Genomic DNA, 20,497 nt, shown 5'->3' on the forward strand with positions numbered 1-20,497 from the left:
GGGAAACTAGCAATTAACGCACCTTCGGTGCTTCGAAATTTTTCGACAACTCATGAAAAACCGCATATATTGGAAACAACATCTGCAAACTTTTAGTGTACTCTGACTGCACCCAATTACAGGGTTGGTAATTTCGAACTTTTTGTTTTTTTTTTAATTCCCATTTTAAAAGCGTCATCTCAAAAACTTAATGGGCCTCTGGAGAAATTTGAAACCCAGATTTGCAACCACTGAGAGTCCCTGAGAGCACCCTACTATAGGGTTAGGAATCCAAAATTTTGTGAATTTTTTAAACCTAAGTTTCCCTAAAAAAAATTGAAAAAAACGTCTTATCTTGGAAACTAAAAGGATTTGAGCAGTCGCGTTTAGCAGTCGCATGTAGCAAGATTTGCAACTCTTTAGAGTACTCTGACAACACCGAACTATAGAGTTGAGAAATTCAAATTTTGAAAAATAATTAATTAAAACTTTCTGAAAATTTTGAAAAAATCACAAAAAACGTCACATTTCGAAAACTACAAAAAATTGAGCAGTGATAATTGGAGGCACGATTCGCAATCCTCGAGAGTACTTTGACAGGACCTAGCTACAGGGTTGGGAATTTCAGATTTTTAAAGAATAATAATTTAAGTTTTCTGAAAATTTTTAAAAGAATCACAAAAAACGTCATATCTCGAAAACTACAAAGAATTGAGCAGTCATACTTAGAGGCAAGATTGGCAATCTTTGAGAGTACTCTGACAGGACGTAACTACAGGGTTGGAAATTTCAGATTTTTAAAGAAAAAAATTAATTCAAGTTTTCTGAAAATTTTTGAAAAAATAGCAAAAAAACGTCTATCTCGAAAACTACAAAGAATTGAGCAGTCATACTTAGAGGCAAGATTGGCAATCTTTGAGAGTACTCTGACAAGACGTAACTACAGGGTTGGAAATTTCAGATTTTTAAAGAAAAAAATTAATTCAAGTTTTCTGAAAAATTTTGAAAAAATCACAAAAAACGTCATATCTCGAAAACTACAAGGATTTGAACAGTTATATTTGGAGGCAAGATTTTTAACTCGTTAGAGTACTCCGATAGCACCCAACTACAGGGTTGTGAACTTCAAGTTTTGTAAATTATTTTGTTATTTGAAATTTCTGAAAATTTTTGAAAAAATCTCAAAAATCGTCTTATCTCGTTAACTAAAATGATTTGGGCATTCAAAATTGGAGGTCAAATTCGCAACCCCTAATTCGATATTGGGCTGCTTAATTTAAACTCGGTAAAAATAAGCACTTGAATCAAATTGGAAAATCGAAAAAAAAGTTCTTAACCATTGCAATATACGATAAAGCCTAAACATGCAAAAATAATACGTTGAAAAAGCTTAAACATGGCGAGATAGTGAAGCCCGCATTTAAATATATAATAGACAATAGATTATTCAAAATAAGACATAGCAAACTTATAAGACGATCTGGAACTAAAAAGAAAACTGCAGTGATCGGAAAGAACTATCAATCCTTGAAAATAAGCAGACAGACGATCAACTCACAATTCTGGTTTTCCTTAAAACGAAAACAATTTCGATTTTCATACTTATCTAAAAGAAACATGGTCTGGTCTTGACTCCAAGAGCGGACAATAGAACTTAAGGTATGCACATTTGCAAGTATTTTGGTGTTTATGTTGTCAGTCAAAAATCTGCTGACCAAAAAACTTCAAACGCAAAATGAAAAAATATATGTTATATTTCCAATTTTTTCAAAAACTCGCTTAATTCGGAGAAAACAAAGATTTCAGAGGTTGCCTTATAAGGCTTATCGGTTTACCTTACAACAAAACTCTTAAACTACGTAAACTATTCAATACTTTTAAAATTCAAAGTATGAGTAAAAATTCGCCAAATCTAAAGGATTCAAAGATAAGATAAGTCAAAGCCCCAGACACAAAAGGTTAAAATGAAACAATTCTGTGCGCAATTCTCTGTGCGCATATAACTATCTGATGAAATAGAAAATTATAAAAATTTCGGGTCTAATAATAAAAAAGAGGGACTTGATTTCAATTTTTATCACTTGTGATACAACGCTAGCGCAGCATTTCAAGCTAACTAATAGAAAATGAGACAGAAAAAAAACTGAATCGAAAAAAATGGGAAAATTGAAAATAATTTTGAGAAAACATTCGAAAAACACTATCTCCAGTATTAAAACAGCTTTCATTATTTACCGCGCGGCCAATAAGCCAGCAACACGTGGGTAGACGCCAATTAAGCCGAAAACAGACAAATGTCACAGACGCGAAGCTGCCATTCGCACTACTTGCGATACAAAACCATAGGGCAGCTAATTCAGAAAAAAAAATCAATTATGTCAAAAAACTAGATCTATCAAAAACAATCAGGCTAGTTTTGAAACAAAAACCAACCAAGACAAAAGAATACGAAATTCGAATCGGAAAAACTAAAAAGCGGTAAGAAAGCTGATAATATCTTAGCAGAGACCCCTTAAGACGGAAAAAACAACAAGAGAAGACTCCTAAAAAATTAACAGATCCCCTCCGCCTACAAGCACACACACGCACCAAAAAACTTTCGGCCATTAAAATATGTTGGCATGAAAAACTTGAGCTAAAATTTCTATCCAGATTTTAGCAATATGTGCGATCCAATGATCAAAAAATTATGTTTACCTCGTAACGACTCAAAATTCGGTCACTATGCCGATAAACAATCAGCCGAAATCATTTGGGCCGAAAAAGAATTTACGCAAAAAAAATAGAATAGAAGAAAGTAAAAACAGCAGAAGTAAATCAAAACACTAAAAGCAACTACAATGTGAAAAGCGTACAACAAAAAAAAACACAATTATACGATGTGGCAACTAAGCCGGCAAAATATATGCAGACAAATAATAAGCCAACAATAAGCCGTTTGAAAAAACAATGTCCTGTCAGTTTCGAACCCAGGACCATTGCCGTCCCAGTCATATTCGTTATCTCCAGGCCAATTGTGAGGGAGACGCAAAGAAGAAATTTGAATTCAATATGAGCTGCACCTATTTTTACCATTTCTAATTTTGAACATTCTGTCAACAAAGTTACTTACGGAGAAAAAGAAGTCTTGTGCCCGATTGCAATACCCTTGCGTGACGCAAGGGTAATAAGAAATTATTGTGAGGAAAAAAAATCGGAAGAACTAAGTTTTGAATTCTTGAGGAACTAACTACCTGAAATTTTCAGGAAAATACATCAATCAATTTTGCCTTTAAATCGACAAAAAAGTAACTAAGCTGATAAAACAATCTGAAACCATCTCTGCCGAATGAAGTTTTTAAACGAAAAAAAAAAGGAAAACAATTTTACAAATTAAAAGAGTGAATCAAAAAAACTTGCATCTACGATAAAAAATTGGTGACAGCTCCAGATAATTCTCCAATTTGGCAATTAAGCCGACTAAATACAAGCAGACAAACTAAAGTTAAACTATAAATAACGACAAATTTATCGGATAACCTTTTAATTTAAGAAATAATTCTGACGGTCAAATTGAAACTAAATAGATATAGTTCTTTGAATTTTCAAGTTTGCCCTTTTGCTGGCGTTTAAGGTGTTATTTTCTATTCAAAAATTGTCAAGTCAGATTGCTGCTGAATGAAAATTGCTTAGAAGTTAAGGGCTTGAAGTTAAAACCTGTGCTCTGAAAATTTCGGTTTGCTCTTTTGACAGTTCAAATGCAATCCGTTTGCAATTTTAAGGGTAGAAATAATTCAAAAAATTAAGACGTACGATAAATTTGTTCCAAACTATGCATGCTCGGAGACGGTTTCGGGCCAAACATAGCGCTGAAAAAAATCACATGAATCTGGTGATCTTGTCTTGAAGGAGAGCGCAAATATATTTCGCTTTGGCGACGCAGTTGTTTTCAAATCGATTAGAAAAGTCGGCATTCTTGTCCGTTTCAACAATTTTACGAGCCTTATTGTTCTTAAAATCCTCCCATTTACTAAGTGAAGCTGTGAATTAATCTTGTTTTAACAGAAATCAAAATATACCATCATTTATGAACTCGTTGCGAGATTGAAACTATGGCAAAATCTGTTCTCAAAAAATTCAATTTAAACTAAATTCAAAACATCTGGTTCATTTTAGCAGTAGCCAGAAAGCTGTACTTATTCTCTCATCTTAAAACCTAACAAGAAAGTAAAACATTGCTGAACAACGAAAACAAATTCTCCACTTCCACGGCAAACTATCGACCTTCGACTGTTCACGCAACAAGAGCCATTCTAGGTTCTGTTGCTCGTCTCAATTTGCTTCTTGGTGACAGCGAACTTTGACTATCGTTAAAAACGGAGTCCATTTCGGCTTGAGAGGGCGTGGTCGCAGTAGCCTGTGACATTTCATCGCTTCCAGACATTGAAGAGAAAGACCTTTTCGGTGGAGACTTCGATGGACTTCGCTGCGGCGATCCGTTCGGCACTGTTCTTGGCATTGGCTTAGAATCATCCATGGCTGCCAATTCCTCTAATTCTTTCTCTAGGTCCTCATCAAAAATTCCAGTGCTTTCCATGAACTTCTGGTTGATAGAAGACATGGCATCTTGAATTGTCTGATCATGTGAAATAACGTCTTCGATTTCATCCATCGTTTTGTCAACGTCCGAAATTGATATTTGCGACTTCTTGATCATCTCAGCAGAGCTCTTCATGGAATCTATCACCAAGCTTAAAGATTTCTGATCTTCGAACTGACTCAAAATGCTTTCAATGTTGGACTCCATTGCCAATTTAGTGTCCAGGTTCTTTTCAATAAGATGTTTCAGCTTGATGCATCTAAAGGCTTTTTTCTTTGATCCGGCTTTGCCATGTTCAATCGCATCTTTAACGACGGTTGCCAGTCTTTCATTTAGCCGTGAAATTTCGTCTTGGACAATCTAAACCAGATTTTATGTTATTTTCTAAATTATAGTTTAATATAGCATCCAACGCCTTTCATATGTCAGTTCTCACAATTTTTCTAAATTTTATTACTTGCAGAAGATAATTGCCTCATTTGATTATGATACGTTTCTTGATTGCGTAGTATATTTAAGGTTTACACTACACTCAGACATTTAATTAAGAAACGGAAAAACTCCTGCTTACTTTCAGAGACTTTTCAAGTTCAATTTTTGTGATCTCCTCCTTAGAAACTACGGGAGCACTCCAACTCCAGGCACTTCGTCGAGGACTAAATTTGACAATCTTCGTGTTATCTTCCATCACATGAACACAAATCAACTTCTTTTTCTGCAAATATTGCAAACACAATTCGAACTCTTCTTCCGTGGGAAACAGATCAATGCAAAGTTCTGCGACATCATAGTATGAAATCAGCAAAGATTCCGATGATGGTCCGTTTAGATTCAACTTCTTTTGCAAAATTGCTACTGTAGAATCACATTTTTCATCAAATGTCTCCAGATGGATGTAACTTTCATTCTTCCAAGCATCTTTAGAGCCGCTCGACAAAAACAGAAGAGAGTTTCCAGCCCACTTAATAGGAAAAACTGCTTTGTGTACGGCCCATGATGACCATGACTGCTGGAGATAATCTAAATTAAAACTAACAATTTGGTTGCGAAATTTCCAGACTAACTATTCACAATGAGTTTCCAGAGAGTCGATGGTGTTAAATAAGGTTCCCCAGGTCAAAAAATAACTTACTTTTGAACTCTCTCTTTTTAATCAATTTCTTGGAGCTGATCATTTCTTCCCAACAAGTTCCCAGAGCCAGAGACGTTTTTCCATTGAATTTAACTCCCGCTACTGAGTTAAAGGTTATAAATGAAGTATTCACAGCTTTGCAGTAATTCTTTACAGCTTTCCTCCAAATTTCTAGTTTATTGGAGTACTGTTCGTTGTTCAAGTTTGGGTCAAGTGGAAACATTGCAAACAAAAAGTCCATTCTTTCTTCGTCTTGGGTGTCTTGGTCCGGGAACAAAAAAGAAAGAGGTACTGAATTCAAAACAATCGACGTCATTGTTGATTTGGCAAAAAAACCAATCAATCAAACAATCTTAAAATTAGCATTTGTTATTGTATCCTTCTTAAAGCAAACGAAGAAAAAAGAACATGTTTCTTAAGGAGTACTAATTGACATGAATGCCCAACTCAGCTATAACCAAAAGTTTTCATGTCAACAAATTAAAAGATCAACTAAGTAGGAATTGGGCAAAGACGGAACACTACAAACTGAGTGATTGTGTAACATTCGCCCAAATACTACACAGCGACGGAGCGTAGAAAAAGTACCTATTAACGACTGGTAGGCGTCAGTTACCTTAATCCTACTCGTTTTTCACCGTATCGACCTTGCCAGTTGATTTTCTGGTCAGTTTAGGGCAAAGTAAAAAGTTACCATTTTTAGGCCATCAGTCAAACGACTTTTGATCAGCTTTCGTTTGCATGCGAACACAACCACATAGCTGAGTCTCGGATCCTCAGACTACGTGATTGTCATTAAAAACACGGCTCGAACAACCTATTTTAATATGTTTTTGTGTGACAGTTCTATATTAAATCCATTGGAGATGGATTGACCCTTTCCTCTTTCTAGCTACTCATATTCTAAAATATCAAGTTACACCGGTGTTAATTTAAAGTTTCACGACATCCAAGTAGCTATATAGTCAGTTTTATACAGTCCTTTCACATAAAACAGTCTCTGGGGGACCAAGCCTCCGCTCCCGTAATATTCCTGCGATAACGCTCTTATCTCTTCTAATTAGCGTCCCGGGAGGATTCCGTGGAATATTCCTTCCCCACCGAAGCTTCCTTCTCCACTAATATCCGCTGATAAGGGTCTTATCGTGCGTTGCTGCCACGATAAGAGGCTTCGTATTCTCCGTCTCTTGCACGACTGTTTTTCACAATATGTGTTGTTGTTCTGATTTTTTCAGCTTTTGTTTTGTCAAAATGGCCGTTTTTCGTATTTCTGAGAAATATCAACTTGAAAATCGAAATTTTAAAAATAGAAAACTCCAGAATACTTCGACCCTCCTTTCAAGCACTTTTTTGCTGTTAAGGCCTTTTCTCTCTGATTCGTGCTTCGTCGGAAGGTTGCGCTGTGCCAACCTGGCAGAATGGCACATACTCCCCAGACAGTCCCCATCAATGTCCCCATTGATCGCATAACACCGGGTTATCGTCAAGTAGTTATCCAGTTTTCTGTAATCAATCTTACAAATCGCATAAGAAAATGAAATTTATCTACCCCACCTCAACTCACTGCGTGTTCACAAATGGCATCGTACTACATCTCACTGCCTTTCAAAATTTGCACCATGAGGAGTGTCCTAGATAAAATTTCTTTTATGACTACTTACGTCGTCTTGCCATAAAATTTCTTTTCGCTCTTTGTGATTAAAAAATTAACTTAACGTCACTCACCAAGTATAATCAGTTATTTATGCGGTCCTTTTAATATTAAAACTACAAAACTCTGTGGCAAAGTTATTATAGGAAAGTTATTGAGTTACCCACCCTTCTCGAGCGAGTTTACTCAATCTTACCATGTCGCCACACAGTGAAAATGTGTCTTACACAGGTTAAAAACTTCAATCGTGTTAAAATAGGTAAATATACTCACCTATGCTCTCTATTTACATACATAAATAGTCATAACTAAAATTATTTTTTCAACAATTTAACAATTGTAACAATTTTCAAAGTTTGGTTTGACCAAACTAAATCAAAACAAAAAGTTTAATAAGTTCAATAATCAAAACTTGGTTGATTGGTTCAAGTTTTAGTACACAAAGACAATCAAGTTTTTTCTCCTTCTCTTCTTGTGACATTCGACCAGAATGGCCAAAATGCAGTCTCTGCAGAATTCGGTATTTTAGCAGCAAGCCTTCCGAATTGGCGATTTAGAACGGGTAAGAACGTTATTTGAACGATTAGCCAAACGGTGAAGGCTAGAAGATTCTGGAATTCTAATTTTTAAAAATTCGAATTATGACGTCATATTTCTGAGAAACGTCAGAAACGGCCATTTTTAGCTAAAAGAGCAAGAAAAAACAGAACAACTTTATCTGCGATTACGAACAGTACGAAATCGAGACTAAAAAACTACAACGAACTACCGAACAGCAGAGGACGTTCCGAGTTGCAACTATTGTGCTGTTACAATAGTTGCAAGGCCGTTGCGAGCAACGGTGAAGGGTAAAACCCAGCCTTCCGAGTTATTGTGAACTGGATATTAAGAAGCTTGATTCACCGGATTCAAGAATCCGGAAGGGTCTCGGGACGTGGACTTTTATGAACTTATATTGAATTTTAGTATCCGTCATGTCCTGACTTGAATTTAATTAAGATCTTAATTCGTTTTGACAAGAATGAGGAGCTAGAAGTAGGGGGGAAAGGGTTGATCCATCTTCGATGGAGATGATGATTTTTATCTACTGAACAAAAACAATAGTAATATAATAAGTAGTAGCCCTGTTTTTAGGAGTGACCTCGTGGTCTGGGGATACTGAGACCCAGCCATGAGCTCACTATTTTTGCATGTAATCTAGTTAATTTGAGCGTTCTGGTCGAAGCCGGAGAACAGTAACGTTTTTGTCAGCCTGATGTAAGAAAGACCACCGAAAAGTACTGGCTTGGTAGAGACGGTGAAAAACATGCAAAGCTCTGTTTAGACGCTAGCCAGTCGTCTTAAGACTTAGTTTTGTTATCCGTTGATATGTATCTTCCGGGCGAATGTTACATGTATGTTTTTATGGCGCTCCTGGGTGTTATTCTTTTTTAACATCATGATCGGCAGAACCGTTAACGAGCACTCCGCGCCGAGCGGATGCTCACATTAACGCCCTTATTAGGCCTAAACCGCCGGGGCGGAAGGGTAGTTCGGAACGCGGAGGCCTTCCGGATTGCCGTGAATAGTTTTTTAACCTAGTTAAGACCGAAAATTCACGAACCAGGAAGGGTGGGGGGAATCGCGAACCCCTCATCCCCTGAGTGGTTTGTGACCAAAAACACTTAAAGATATAAGCAAAACCAAACAAAAAATAGTATAGTATCCAAGAAAAACAAAAAACATAAAAAATAACCGAAAAAACCAAAAACAGTAAAAAAGTAAAAAATCAGTAGAAATCATCCCCCCAGACAAGATGTGATTCAACCCCCCCGTTTGTTGTTGATAGATATATTGTTGTTACAGGCATTTATATCAGTCAGGATCGTTAAGATCATTTTTGTAGCCCGTTTGTGGGGCTTGTACTGTAGGGTTATTTGAGCATTTAAGCACGTTAATGATAAATTGCGCCCAATCCGGAAGGGTCAGCTGATTTGCGCTCAATTCGGAAGGGTCCGGGGTGAAGACCGATCCGGCAAGCAGTACAGGGAACAACAGGAAGAGGCTCAACGACAACTACAATCGACTGTTGGGTATCGTTAACAAGTTTTGTATCCCTTTTGGTACAAAAAGTAAGATAGTAATCTGTGGGGGGCTCGACAGTGCTGCACTGTAGTGACCCTTCACCGAACTGCGAATATCCGAGTTAAGCACCTTAATTCGGAGATTAAACAAACCCGGAGGGGTATAGTATTCCTAATATTATTACTTATATAGCCTATATTAATAGTCTTATATCGATTTTCAGACAAAAACAACGAGAACTGACCGGTTTTTAGGGTCAAAATTGCGATATTTTGATCCCCCCACAAGTCGCGATTTTTGAGATATCGATATTTTTTGAAACGGAAAAAAGCGCTAAGTTAGTGTGTTACATCGTAACTGCACTACTGTAATAAGCAGAACCGGTTAACTTTAGTTCGGAAGTGGTTAAAACTAGTTTGGTACAAAAAACCAAATTTTCCCAAATTTTGATAGTAAGAAACACTAAAAATTTAGAAAATTTTTTGAAATTTTTGAGGTAGGACAGTAAAAATAGTTGTTCGGACAACGTCCACTAGTGAATCTACAAGTCTTAAAATCCGCTACCCGAAAGCCTTCCGGGTTGCAGAGAAATCGAACATAACGTGTTTGATTTGGTGGATTCATCAATCCGGAGGGGTCCAGGTAGCATAGTTTTTCGCAAAATTTTTCTACAATAGCGTTTTAGATCGGGTCTTTTGCATTGAACTAGAAGAGTATAGGCCTTCTGAGCTCGGATCAATAATTTTTAGGTCGAAAGGACCAGATTTGCGGAAAAAGTTAGGCGGAACCTATAAGAGAGAAAATTTTTTGAGTTCAAAAAAAAGACGTTTTGGTTAATAACTTTGGAACTACTGATCATATCGAGTTGATCTTGGTACCAACAGATCAGAAATTAGCTGAGCTTACTAACAGGATCAGAAATTTTTCGGAAAAGCGAGAGAGAAAATTTTTTGAGATTGTTTTTAGCAAATTACACAAATCCGGAGGGGTACACCCTTCACGTTTTACAAATTTTTCTGAAAAGCCCTTATACCCTTACCAAAAGGTAATAGCGGTTGAGTAAAGTAACTTTAGGCCATTCTAGACGTAGAGGGAGGGCTAAAGTCACCGCAAAAGCTTAACCGAGCCAAAGTTAGGCCAGCGACAAGACCCTTCACCGTTAGTGTGAATTGTCAAATAAGAGGCTTAACTTCAATCCGGAGGGGTCTAGGAAAGGACCCTATACCCTTCCCAGTTAATTAAAACAGCATAATTGCATCGGAGAACGTATTCGGAGGGGTATAGGTTGAAAAAAGGAAATCTCCTAAAAGCTACTTTTACAAAATCGGAGGGCTCCCAATCCGGAGGGGTCGAAGTTTTTTCAAGAGGGATCCGAATCCGGAGGGGTCTTATTTGAGCTAATTCGGAGGGGTCCAAATCCGGAGGGGTCTAGTATTAACCAACTCGGAGGGGTCCAAATCCGGAGGGGTCTAGATTCTGACAAATCCGGAAGGGTCCTATTTGTGCCAATCCGGAGGGGTATTTTTTTTATTAAGGACTTAGGTGAACGAAAGAAAGACTAAAAAGTGAGAAGTATTAAGTTATTAATACACAGGCTAGGTATCAGTGACTGCGCTGGTAACTTGCCTTTCGATAAGAACAAGACTAATACAAAACAAGTCCAAACTCGGATATTCGCGACACTAAGTCTAAATTAAAGAGAACGTGGTTCATTGGTGTGGATTGGACATAATACGTTTTTGGGAAAAGTGACTGCCCTGAGGACTTTAGTAGGTCTAGCTCGGGCAGTCCGAAGGCAGATAGGTAACACAGTACTCGGTGGGTGCAATAGACGCCCACTTGAGAAAATTGCTGCCTTCAAAGTTTTGTCTGTTTGGTGCAGCACCAAGCAGGGAAAGCTTTTTCTTTAAAAGACAGGTTCGACTATTGTACTGCGACTGACTAAGAGTACAAGACACATACGTTTTTTTTATATATACATTCATATTGTGTCAATATATATTTTTTTTGTTTTTTGATTTTAAATCAACCTAAACTGAGCTTGATTGGGTAGTGAGTACACTATCTTTTAAATTGACTGATAACATCATATTGTGCTAGTTTCCAGATCTTTGGACCGATAATCGGCTAGTGTGAATAAATTTTATACAAACTGTACTCTGACAACATACAGGGATTCGTGGTCACTATTTAATAGAATCTGGTGAAATTTATTGTGTTGTGTCATTATTATTGTTAATAAAACTATAAGGTCTCTAACAATTGAGTCAAGAGTAGGCATAGGAAAGTGACAAATAAAGAATGAGTTTAGACAAGTCAAGGATACCAAAACGAGGTAATAGCTCTAGGAAATTCATACCTGAAAAGCAAAGAAAAACGATGACCGATCCTTTTGTGGATTGGATCAAGCGAAACCGGTCCGATAAAAAGGGGACGGTTTCAGGCAGAATGGTTGAAACGAGAAGTCAAAAGACCTCAGAAGAGCGAAGAGAACTGTTAGAAGTGGAGGTCAATACGGACCATACCATGAACGACAACCAGGGAGTAAATGGACTGGAAGGGAGAGGCAGAAGGCTGGCGAGTGAATCTACTCCGGTAGAACAAGGCCATGATTTTGCCACTTCCACCGGGACGTTGGATCGAGAGGAGATGTCGGAACTGTCCGACATCTCAACTGAAGTAACGGCAACTAGAAGATCTCCGACAGACAACACTATGATGGCAAGCGGAACTGGAAAACAAACAACCTCATCATCGTTCTCAGAAAGAATGAAGAACACCTTCGGAAACATCTTTCCATTCAGCATGGGAGGAGGAGCAGGAAACGATGGGGAGTCCCAGGAGGAAGAGGATGAAGAGGAGCAAGGGGACTTTGGATCTCAAGTCAGTCTCAATAGTTCGATCCAGGAGAGTGAGGCACACGTCGGAAGAGAGACTGGAACTATGGATAAATTTGGTGTAGTGACAACGATAAGCAAAGAGGCAAACACACCAGGCCAGTCAAAAGACTTCGCGATTAGGACAAGTTCAGAGCCACAAACTGGAGAGAGTAGAACCGGAGGGCTAGGCAACGCGTTAGCGGATCCTGAAATAGATAATGATAAAACGTCAAGGCAGAGAGTCAAGGCCCGGATCTCTACCAGCACGAAGCTACCTGGGACCGACAGAGTTACACCACCACATGTGACGCCACTCATGGATAACGGGGCGGCACTAGAGGAAGCCTTAAACAACATAGTGGGCAGTTTAGGAGAACAAAATGAACAGATGTCGATAAGGATGAGTGAACTGGAAAGAGCAGTTCACATTGAAAGAGAAAGTCTGCGGGAAGAAATAAACCGCAACAGACAAGAAGTTGACAGAAGCGAAAAACGCTTGAAAGAAAGAACAGACGAACATATGACGAGGAACTTGTCGCGAATGACAAGAGAGGCGGAACAGAGGGAGTTACGCTTAAGAGCCGACATGGAGAAGTTAAGAATTCAGCAAGAGCAGTCTCTTGGGTCTCTTGACACAAAGATAGACGCGATGATGGAGAGGCGAACGCAGGCTATCATGGATAGGTTGGACGGGCTACTAAGCAGCAAGAGTGGACCAAAAGAAGGAGAGCCGAACTCGGGAGGTCCCAGCAGGGAACCGAGGGTGAACTTCAATGAACATCAAAGGAGGAAGACAAATGGATCCACTAGAGGCAGGGGCAGTTCATCAGGCTATGCCACAAGGGGTAATACAGCATGGGGCCCGAACAGTAGAGCAAGTTCAACGGGGAACAGACAAACCTCGAACGAACGACCAACGCAAAGCACACATGCGACCGGGAGAAGCGATTCTGGCAACATGGGGCATACAAGCCCGAGGAGGAGTCACATGGGCCAAGCGGGAAACGCTCATGGTGATTCGGATTGTAGGGATGTACCGCACACAGAGCCTTCGACAAGGTGTGAGGACACTCAGGCGGGACACTCAAGGGATGCTACGGCAATGGCCACAGCATTTGAACCCCTGAACAGGTCTTTGGAGACGTTCCTGACGAGGTTATCTAGAACCAATGAACGCAGTGAAAAGTCCAGAAGAGTCTTTAAGAAACCAAGATGCTACAAAGACGAATCTGATGGCTGTATTGATACCTGGATAGAGGTAATGAAGCTGCATTTCGAGGAAGAAGACTTGTCTGAGAGACAGGAATGCAGCGCGCTCACCAGCAACTTAGAAGGGACAGCCCTGAACTGTGTCATGGCCAAGAAACAGTATCAACGCGACACTGCTGAAAAAATCTTCGAAATCTTATTGAACCGTTTCGGATCAGGGGTGCAGGGGCACCAGGCGATGATGCGCTTCGAGAAACGGAGGCAGCGGGAAGATGAAACTATAGACAAGTTTCTCGATGATTTGGAAATGCTGAGAAGACGCAGCCAACCGGATGAGTCAAATCGAAGGATGAACCTGGCCGTAGCCTCAAAATTCATCGATGGTGTGAAAAACGATGAACTTCGTACGATGCTAGCAACGCATTACACACCACTATCAACTAATGCGCCAACACCGGAGGAGTTGAGACTCAAATCGAAAGAGTATCTATTGCTGAAAACTCCTTCGAGATCTGGATATTACAAGAACAATTATGGCAATTTTAACAACGGACCAGCGAACCAAGGGAACAATTGGTACAAACCGAGGGACGATATGGACAAGAGACGCTCTTGTGCTAATTGTAGTTCAACAGACCATCATGTGTCAGCATGCCCAGCTTATAAACAAGGCATGAAAGCAATAGGCTTTAGCCTCGAGGACGAAGATGCGTCAGAGTTGGAACATGAGGATTTCATGAGAGGAGTAATTGCGAAATTCGGCCCGAGATGTTTCTTTTGCAACTTGGAAGGTCATTTTAAATCAGACTGTCCACAATTCTGGGATGCAGTGGCAGACATCAAGCATCCAAGGCATGAAGAAGCTTTATCAGGAGTGAAAGCGAGCAAGGCTCGACTTTTAAACGAAGCAGAGGCACGCAGGAAGGACAAACCTCAAGAGCTGGCGGCAAAGAAAATGCAAGCGGTAACAGGAGAAGCATGTGAACCGGAACCAGCAACTGCGGCCGATGACTTCAAGATCGATTATAAGGCAGCCGCAAAGGATGCTCTAAATAGAGTACAACAGGAACTGGTGACGAAAGAGATCGAACAAAGAGTGAAACTTGAACTGGAAAATGAAAAGCTTCAGGAGCAACTGAATACCTTCGAAGCAACGGAGTTCGAGGAGACGAAAACACCAAGCAGTTTAGATATGAAACTTAAAGTGATCTCCGGTAAGAGGTTCGGCATGGCGCCGCAAGGAAAGAAGATACAGTCGATAATCTCAGTGGCTGGACACCAGGTAATAAGAAATTTGAGTGAACCATCAGAGTTCACTTTAATGCATTTGGACACATATGCAGATTATCTGAGGCAGGTGGAGCCACGCACTGAGTCGAGAGCTGTGCGAGCACTACTAACGACGGGTGGCCCTCGCATGAAGAAACTTCATGGACGCTACTTGGAGGTCTATGGGCCGTATCAAATAATGCTGAACGTGGATGGAATCAGCATCTACACCAGGACTTACATAACAACAGATGATGACCAAATGGGGCAGATCTATTTGGGTGAAGAGGAACTCAAAGTCCGCAGGATAGGCCATGACGCCATGATGAAACAAGACGCGGTACATATTGGATATGAAGCAGATGTGACAGCACACCTGCTTGACACCAACGGAACAAAAATCGGAGTCACAGGGCTTCTGGACACAGGCGCGGTGGTAAGTGTGATGCCGATAAAAACCTGGGAGAGAATGGGCTTCACGCGGGAAGATCTGATTCCTACGAATCTCCGACTAGCCGCTGCAAATCGAGGAGCTATCTACGTAGCCGGAAGAACACCGGTGACGGTCCTTCACATGGGAGGACGGAACCTTTGGATGAGCTTCCTGGTGGTAGAGAATCTGGACGACGCCGACCAATTCATCTTGGGCAGAGATTTTGTCAGGAATTTTGACGTGATGATTGACTTGAACAACGGTCTAATACGGATTAGAAACCCGGACCGAAAGTATGTTAAGAGACCAATTAATAGGATAATAACAGATGAAAATAAGGTACCAGTTTTTTTGGATAGAAAAGTAAAGTTACAACCAGGACAAGCTGTAGTAGCAATTTTTAGAATGAGAAATTTAAATTCGTTAAGTGATAGCAAACAGGTTTGCCTAGTACCGAATCCAAATAGTCAGAGTTCGGTGATTTTAGGCCGGAGCTTCTCGGTAACGCGAAACGGACTGTGTGTCAGTGTGTTGTTGAACACACTGGACACCACGGTTTCAATCCAGCGTGGAAAGAAGCTTGGTTACGCATTGCCGATGAGGACCGACTATGAAGAGACACAAAACTTGAAGAAATATAGTGTGAAAGACTGTCCTTATCATGCAAATAAGGATAAAATTTTAAAGAGGATTGATGAATTAAAATCTATTCGTAAATTGTTTTCAATGAAATCCGAAACGGACGACGGCTTATCAAGCTGCTCGAATTTTCCGGAACGCCCCTCGTCATATGAACTAGATTCTGACAAACCGGTTTTGCCAGAAATAGAACATTTAAAAGGAAAAATAGGTGAGGGAGATTTTGAAAAATTGCGGGACCTCCTAGATCGGAACGCCGAAGTATTTTCAAAACATAAGGCGGACATCGGTTGCTGTAATTTCGTCGAACACGAAATCGAACTAGAAGAGGGCGCCGTTCCCCATAGGGAAGGCGCAAGGCGAATGACGCCACATAAATCGGAAGCGTGCCGAGCGGAAATAGAAATGTTGCTTGAATACGACATGATAGAACCCTCGAAATCACCATGGGCTTGCGGAGTAGTAATGGCGAAAAAGAAAGGGGGGCAGCTTAGATTTTGTTGCGACTTTCGTTACTTGAACGCGGTAACGATTAAAGATGCGTACCCGATACCGCGAATAGACGAGAGCCTATCCAAACTTGGTGATGCAAAGTTCTTCACCACATTGGACTTGGGTTCTGCCTTCTGGCAGGTTCCTCTGCGAAAGAAGGACAGGGAGAAAACAGGATTCGCGTGCGAATTGGGGTTGTACCAGTGGAAGAGGATGCCCTTCGGCTTGTGCAATGCAACAGCAACCTTTCAAAGGCTGATGGCTCAGGCTTTGACAGGAGTGACCAAAAAGTACGGGAATCTCTTGATGTGCTACGTGGACGACGTAGTCATAGCGACACCAACCCTGGAGGATCACATTGATCGACTCGATGAGGTCTTCGGATGTATGAAAAGAGCAGGCTTGAAATGCAAACCATCGAAATGTGAAATCCTTAGGGATTCGATCAAGTACCTGGGGAGAATGGTGGACCGGCATGGTGTGAGGCCAGATCCAGAAGCAGTAGAGGCTGTGCTGACATGGAAAGCTCCTAGAATGGACACACAGCTCATGAGCTTCCTAGGGTTTACCAATTACTACCGAGAATTCATAAAAGGATACGCGGACAAGGTGTACCCGATGCAGAAGCTGATGCGCAACAAAGGGAAAAAGTTCGAATGGAATGATGAGGCACAAGTTGCTTTCGAGAACATAAAGCGGGAACTGTGCGAAGCGCCAGTGCTGGGCATGCCTACAGAAAAGGGCATGTATGTCCTTGACACAGACGCATCGGTAGTGGCCATCTCAGGAATATTGCATCAGGAGCAAGAATGGAACGGAAGAACAGTCCTCCGTCCCATAGCATACGGCAGCAAGGTCTTGAGTGACACAGAGATGAAATATGGCGCACCGAAAGCAGAGATGTTTGCAGTAGTCACCTTCGTGGAAAAGTACCGTGCATACTTGGGGAGCGCTCCCTTCAAGTTACGCGTGGACAACAGAGCGTTATCCTGGTTGAAGACCTACTCGATGGATCAGAGTTATATTGGTAGATGGATAGTCAGATTGGATGGCTACCATATGATAATCGAACATAGGATGCGTGATAAACATCAGAATGCTGACAGTCTCAGCAAGAAAACTGAGTTCTATGAAAAATTGGAGCAGAAGCAGGCCAATCAGGCGGAAGTAAAGGAGGGATTCTCGTTTCTGGACAAAGAAACTTATGAAGCGCTTCCCTTAACGAGATGGTTGGATAAGTCTGGACATCCAATTCCAGGGCATCCTGAGTTACCTGTAGAGAAAGCAGCTGAGATAAAGATCCTGTCCAAGGAGGATCCAGTCCCCTTAGATTTGTTGCTGCGCTCGAACCTGGTCCAGCAAGAACTCTCTCGCATGAATATAAACAGCCTCTCATTATTGGATAAAACGGTGCAAGTCACACCACAAGTAATGCGGATGCTGGGTGGATTGTTAGAAAGAGAAGTGACCAGAGATGACCCCGAGTGGACAGCAGCAGTGGCATCGCTAACAGTCAGTGAGAAAGTGAAGATCATGCCGTCCAGACAACAGCACGAGGAGAACAAGAGGGATTGTAGGACAATAGTTCAGCAACTAGTATCCTCAATACCCCAAGAGATTTTAACCAGTACTTCTTACGGACGGAAAGAACAGGGGAGCAGCAAGCGAAAGAAAACCGTCACCTTTGTAGACCGGGAAAAAGAGGGTGAAGAGGTAGAACAAAATCTGCTGCAAGACTATTTGTCCGGGGAGAAGGATGAGGAGAAAAACCAGCAATCACAAGATCAACACCCGGGACAAGTGAATTTGTCCGGGGAGTCCGAGATAGACGAGAAAATTCCTGATGAGAAACAGGACCTAGAGAACAAAGTTTTGTCCGGGGAGTTCAGATGGATGCGAAGGAAATACGGACATGATCTGGAGGAGCGTGCAGTCTCCGGCACAACACCTTCGACGGATGATAAGTCAGAAAGCTCGAGAATGAACACCTATTCAGACAGGGATTCGACCTCGGGATCAGAACTGTCAGAACTGGCGATACACACGCTACTAGTGGAAACTCGGGCGAGAAACCTGGACAGAGAGGTGTACCAGGATCCTGACAGTGATCGCTACCTAATACCAAGCGAAAGAGTCTTTGACAACGCAGCGGATGACTTAGAAACGATAGCGGTATCGAAACGTTCGATAAGCCTGTTGCCGCAGAAAGAGGTAGTCAGGACTGATCTTCAGCCGTTTCAACAAGAAACACAACCGTTGGCGAAGATTTGGTGCGTTAAGATGGAAGAAGACACACATCAGCCCAACGAGCTGAACAGTCAGATGAGAATCATGAAGACGTACTTGAAGGCGAGATACAGACTCTCGGACCTTCTAAGGGCGCAGAGAAATGATCGCATGACAAGCAACCTAAAAAGGTGGATAGAAAACGGTGCACCTGACAAAGGTGACCTGGAAGAAGACAGCTATAGGATCCTGAGACAATACTTCATGCAGAAGGAGGGGAGATTATATCTGAACAAGGACGGGATCGTGGCTTGCAGGAGAAGGGAAGAAGACAAGGTCTTATACAAATATAACGCGATAGTGTTGCCGCAACTCTATCAGACAGAACTATTATTCAGGTCGCATGATCAGATGGGCCATCAAGGGATCGACAAAGTGTATCAGAGCATCCTGAAGCGCTTTGAGTGGCCTGGGATGAAAAAGGCATGCGAGAAATGGGTGACAGCATGTCTGTCATGCCAACAGGTCAAGGATCCTAGGAAGTTGCGATTTCCTTTACAATCAATTGAGTCGTCTGAATTCAACGAGGTGGTGCAGATAGATCACCAGAAGATATGCATGACAGACAGCGGTTACAACCAAGTCTTGGTCATGATAGATCACTTCACGAAGTATGCAGAGGCCGTGCCCTGCATAACTGCCTCGGCGGAAGAGACATGCGACCACCTGATCAATACGTGGATAGCAAGACACGGATGTCCAATGACGTTTCAATCGGACAATGGAACGGCTTTCGTAGGCGAGCTTACGAAAGAGCTTATGAGACGGTCACAAGTCGCTCAGGCTCACTCCACGACATACCACCCTCAGACGAATGGCTTAGTGGAAAGACAGAATAGGACGTTAGTGTCGATGCTGAGAGTATATTGTTCCAGGTACATGACCGATTGGGACAGATACCTTCCACAGGTGATGGGAGCTTATAATAGCACGCAACACTCCACCACTGGAGTCAGTCCACACATGATGCTGACGGGACACGAGAAGTCTTTACCCTTGACATTCTTCTACCCAGAGTATGAGGGAAAGAAAACATCCCCACAGGTCTACGTGAGGGACGTGATCAGACGCCAACAGGAGTTGAACGACCTGTGTAGACGAAACACTCAGCAGGCACAGGCAAGGCAGAGGAAAAGATTCGACAAGAAAGCAGCTGGTGCAAAGGCTTACTCGGTGGGAGACTACGTATGGGTATTTCAGAACGTTATACCACCAAAAGGGACAAAAAAGCTTCTGAAGAAGTGGAGGGGACCCTTCATGATTACAGAGGTGCACCAAGAGGGACGCTTTTATAGACTGAGTACTGGCCGAGCCGCCCACTACGAGAACATCAAGCCACACAATCCATCGACAGAAGACTGGTGTATACCTGCAGACATGGAAGAAGGGGATTATCTAATGATGGATCCTGCTTGTGAGGTCAATGAAAAAGGCACCAGGGAGAAGAACGATGGAAACGAAGTCGTAGAGGAAGGTACGGATACACCATTGGACCTGGATCCAAACGAACAGATCGAAGCGGACGATGAAACCTTGCCCTACGCAGAGGAAGATTGGCAGGATTCCGAACAGACAGAGGTTCCCAAGAACATGGAACCAGATCTTCCGTTCACGATGCAGACTCGTCAGAAAGACGGGACGAGACTAAGAAAGAAATACAATCCTTACGGTGACGACTTTGTAGTGGATAGGATAGATCTAAAGAAAATAGTGGAGGAAGTAGTGGGTTTAGAGGAAATAACAGTGTCACAGGACATTGACATAGTCGATGATCACAACGATGAGTGGGTTGACGACTGGTCGAAACCCGAGGTGGAGTTCGACGATGAGCAACGGCAGTCAAATGAACAAGACCTGACGAACTTGCGTGTCTTAGAGTGGCTGA

General features: G+C 41.5%; 2 protein-coding genes across 2 annotated transcripts in view; both read right to left on the minus strand.

Annotated features, from left to right (window-relative positions):
- LOC134840386 (uncharacterized) overlaps nucleotides 1-20,497 on the minus strand; it is a 181,690-nt gene that overhangs the window by 36,022 nt on the left and 125,171 nt on the right. The gene's annotated exons all lie outside the window — the stretch shown is intronic.
- On the minus strand, nucleotides 4,084-6,129 carry LOC134839412 (charged multivesicular body protein 7-like). Its single transcript, XM_063854950.1, has 3 exons — nucleotides 5,691-6,129; nucleotides 5,130-5,578; nucleotides 4,084-4,918 (listed from the first exon to the last, which is right to left on the minus strand). The coding sequence occupies exons 1-3, from the start codon at nucleotides 6,004-6,006 to the stop codon at nucleotides 4,253-4,255; spliced, it is 1,431 nt and encodes a 476-aa protein (XP_063711020.1). The 5' UTR covers nucleotides 6,007-6,129; the 3' UTR covers nucleotides 4,084-4,252.

The sequence above is a fragment of the Symsagittifera roscoffensis genome, chromosome 2 (assembly GCF_963678635.1).
Source record: "Symsagittifera roscoffensis chromosome 2, txSymRosc1.1, whole genome shotgun sequence".
Taxonomy (NCBI): Eukaryota; Metazoa; Xenacoelomorpha; order Acoela; family Convolutidae; genus Symsagittifera; species Symsagittifera roscoffensis.

What these genes read in the sequence shown, in the direction of transcription:
- LOC134839412 (XM_063854950.1), bottom strand. Translation starts at nt 6,006, where the DNA reads ATGACGTCGATTGTTTTGAATTCAGTACCTCTTTCTTTTTTGTTCCCG. An exon ending in TAAAAAGAGAGAGTTCAAAA is followed by an intron (nt 5,579 to 5,690) that starts GTAAGTTATTTT and finishes GTTTTAATTTAG; the next exon opens with ATTATCTCCAGCAGTCATGG. An exon ending in AACTTGAAAAGTCTCTGAAA is followed by an intron (nt 4,919 to 5,129) that starts GTAAGCAGGAGT and finishes AATCTGGTTTAG; the next exon opens with ATTGTCCAAGACGAAATTTC.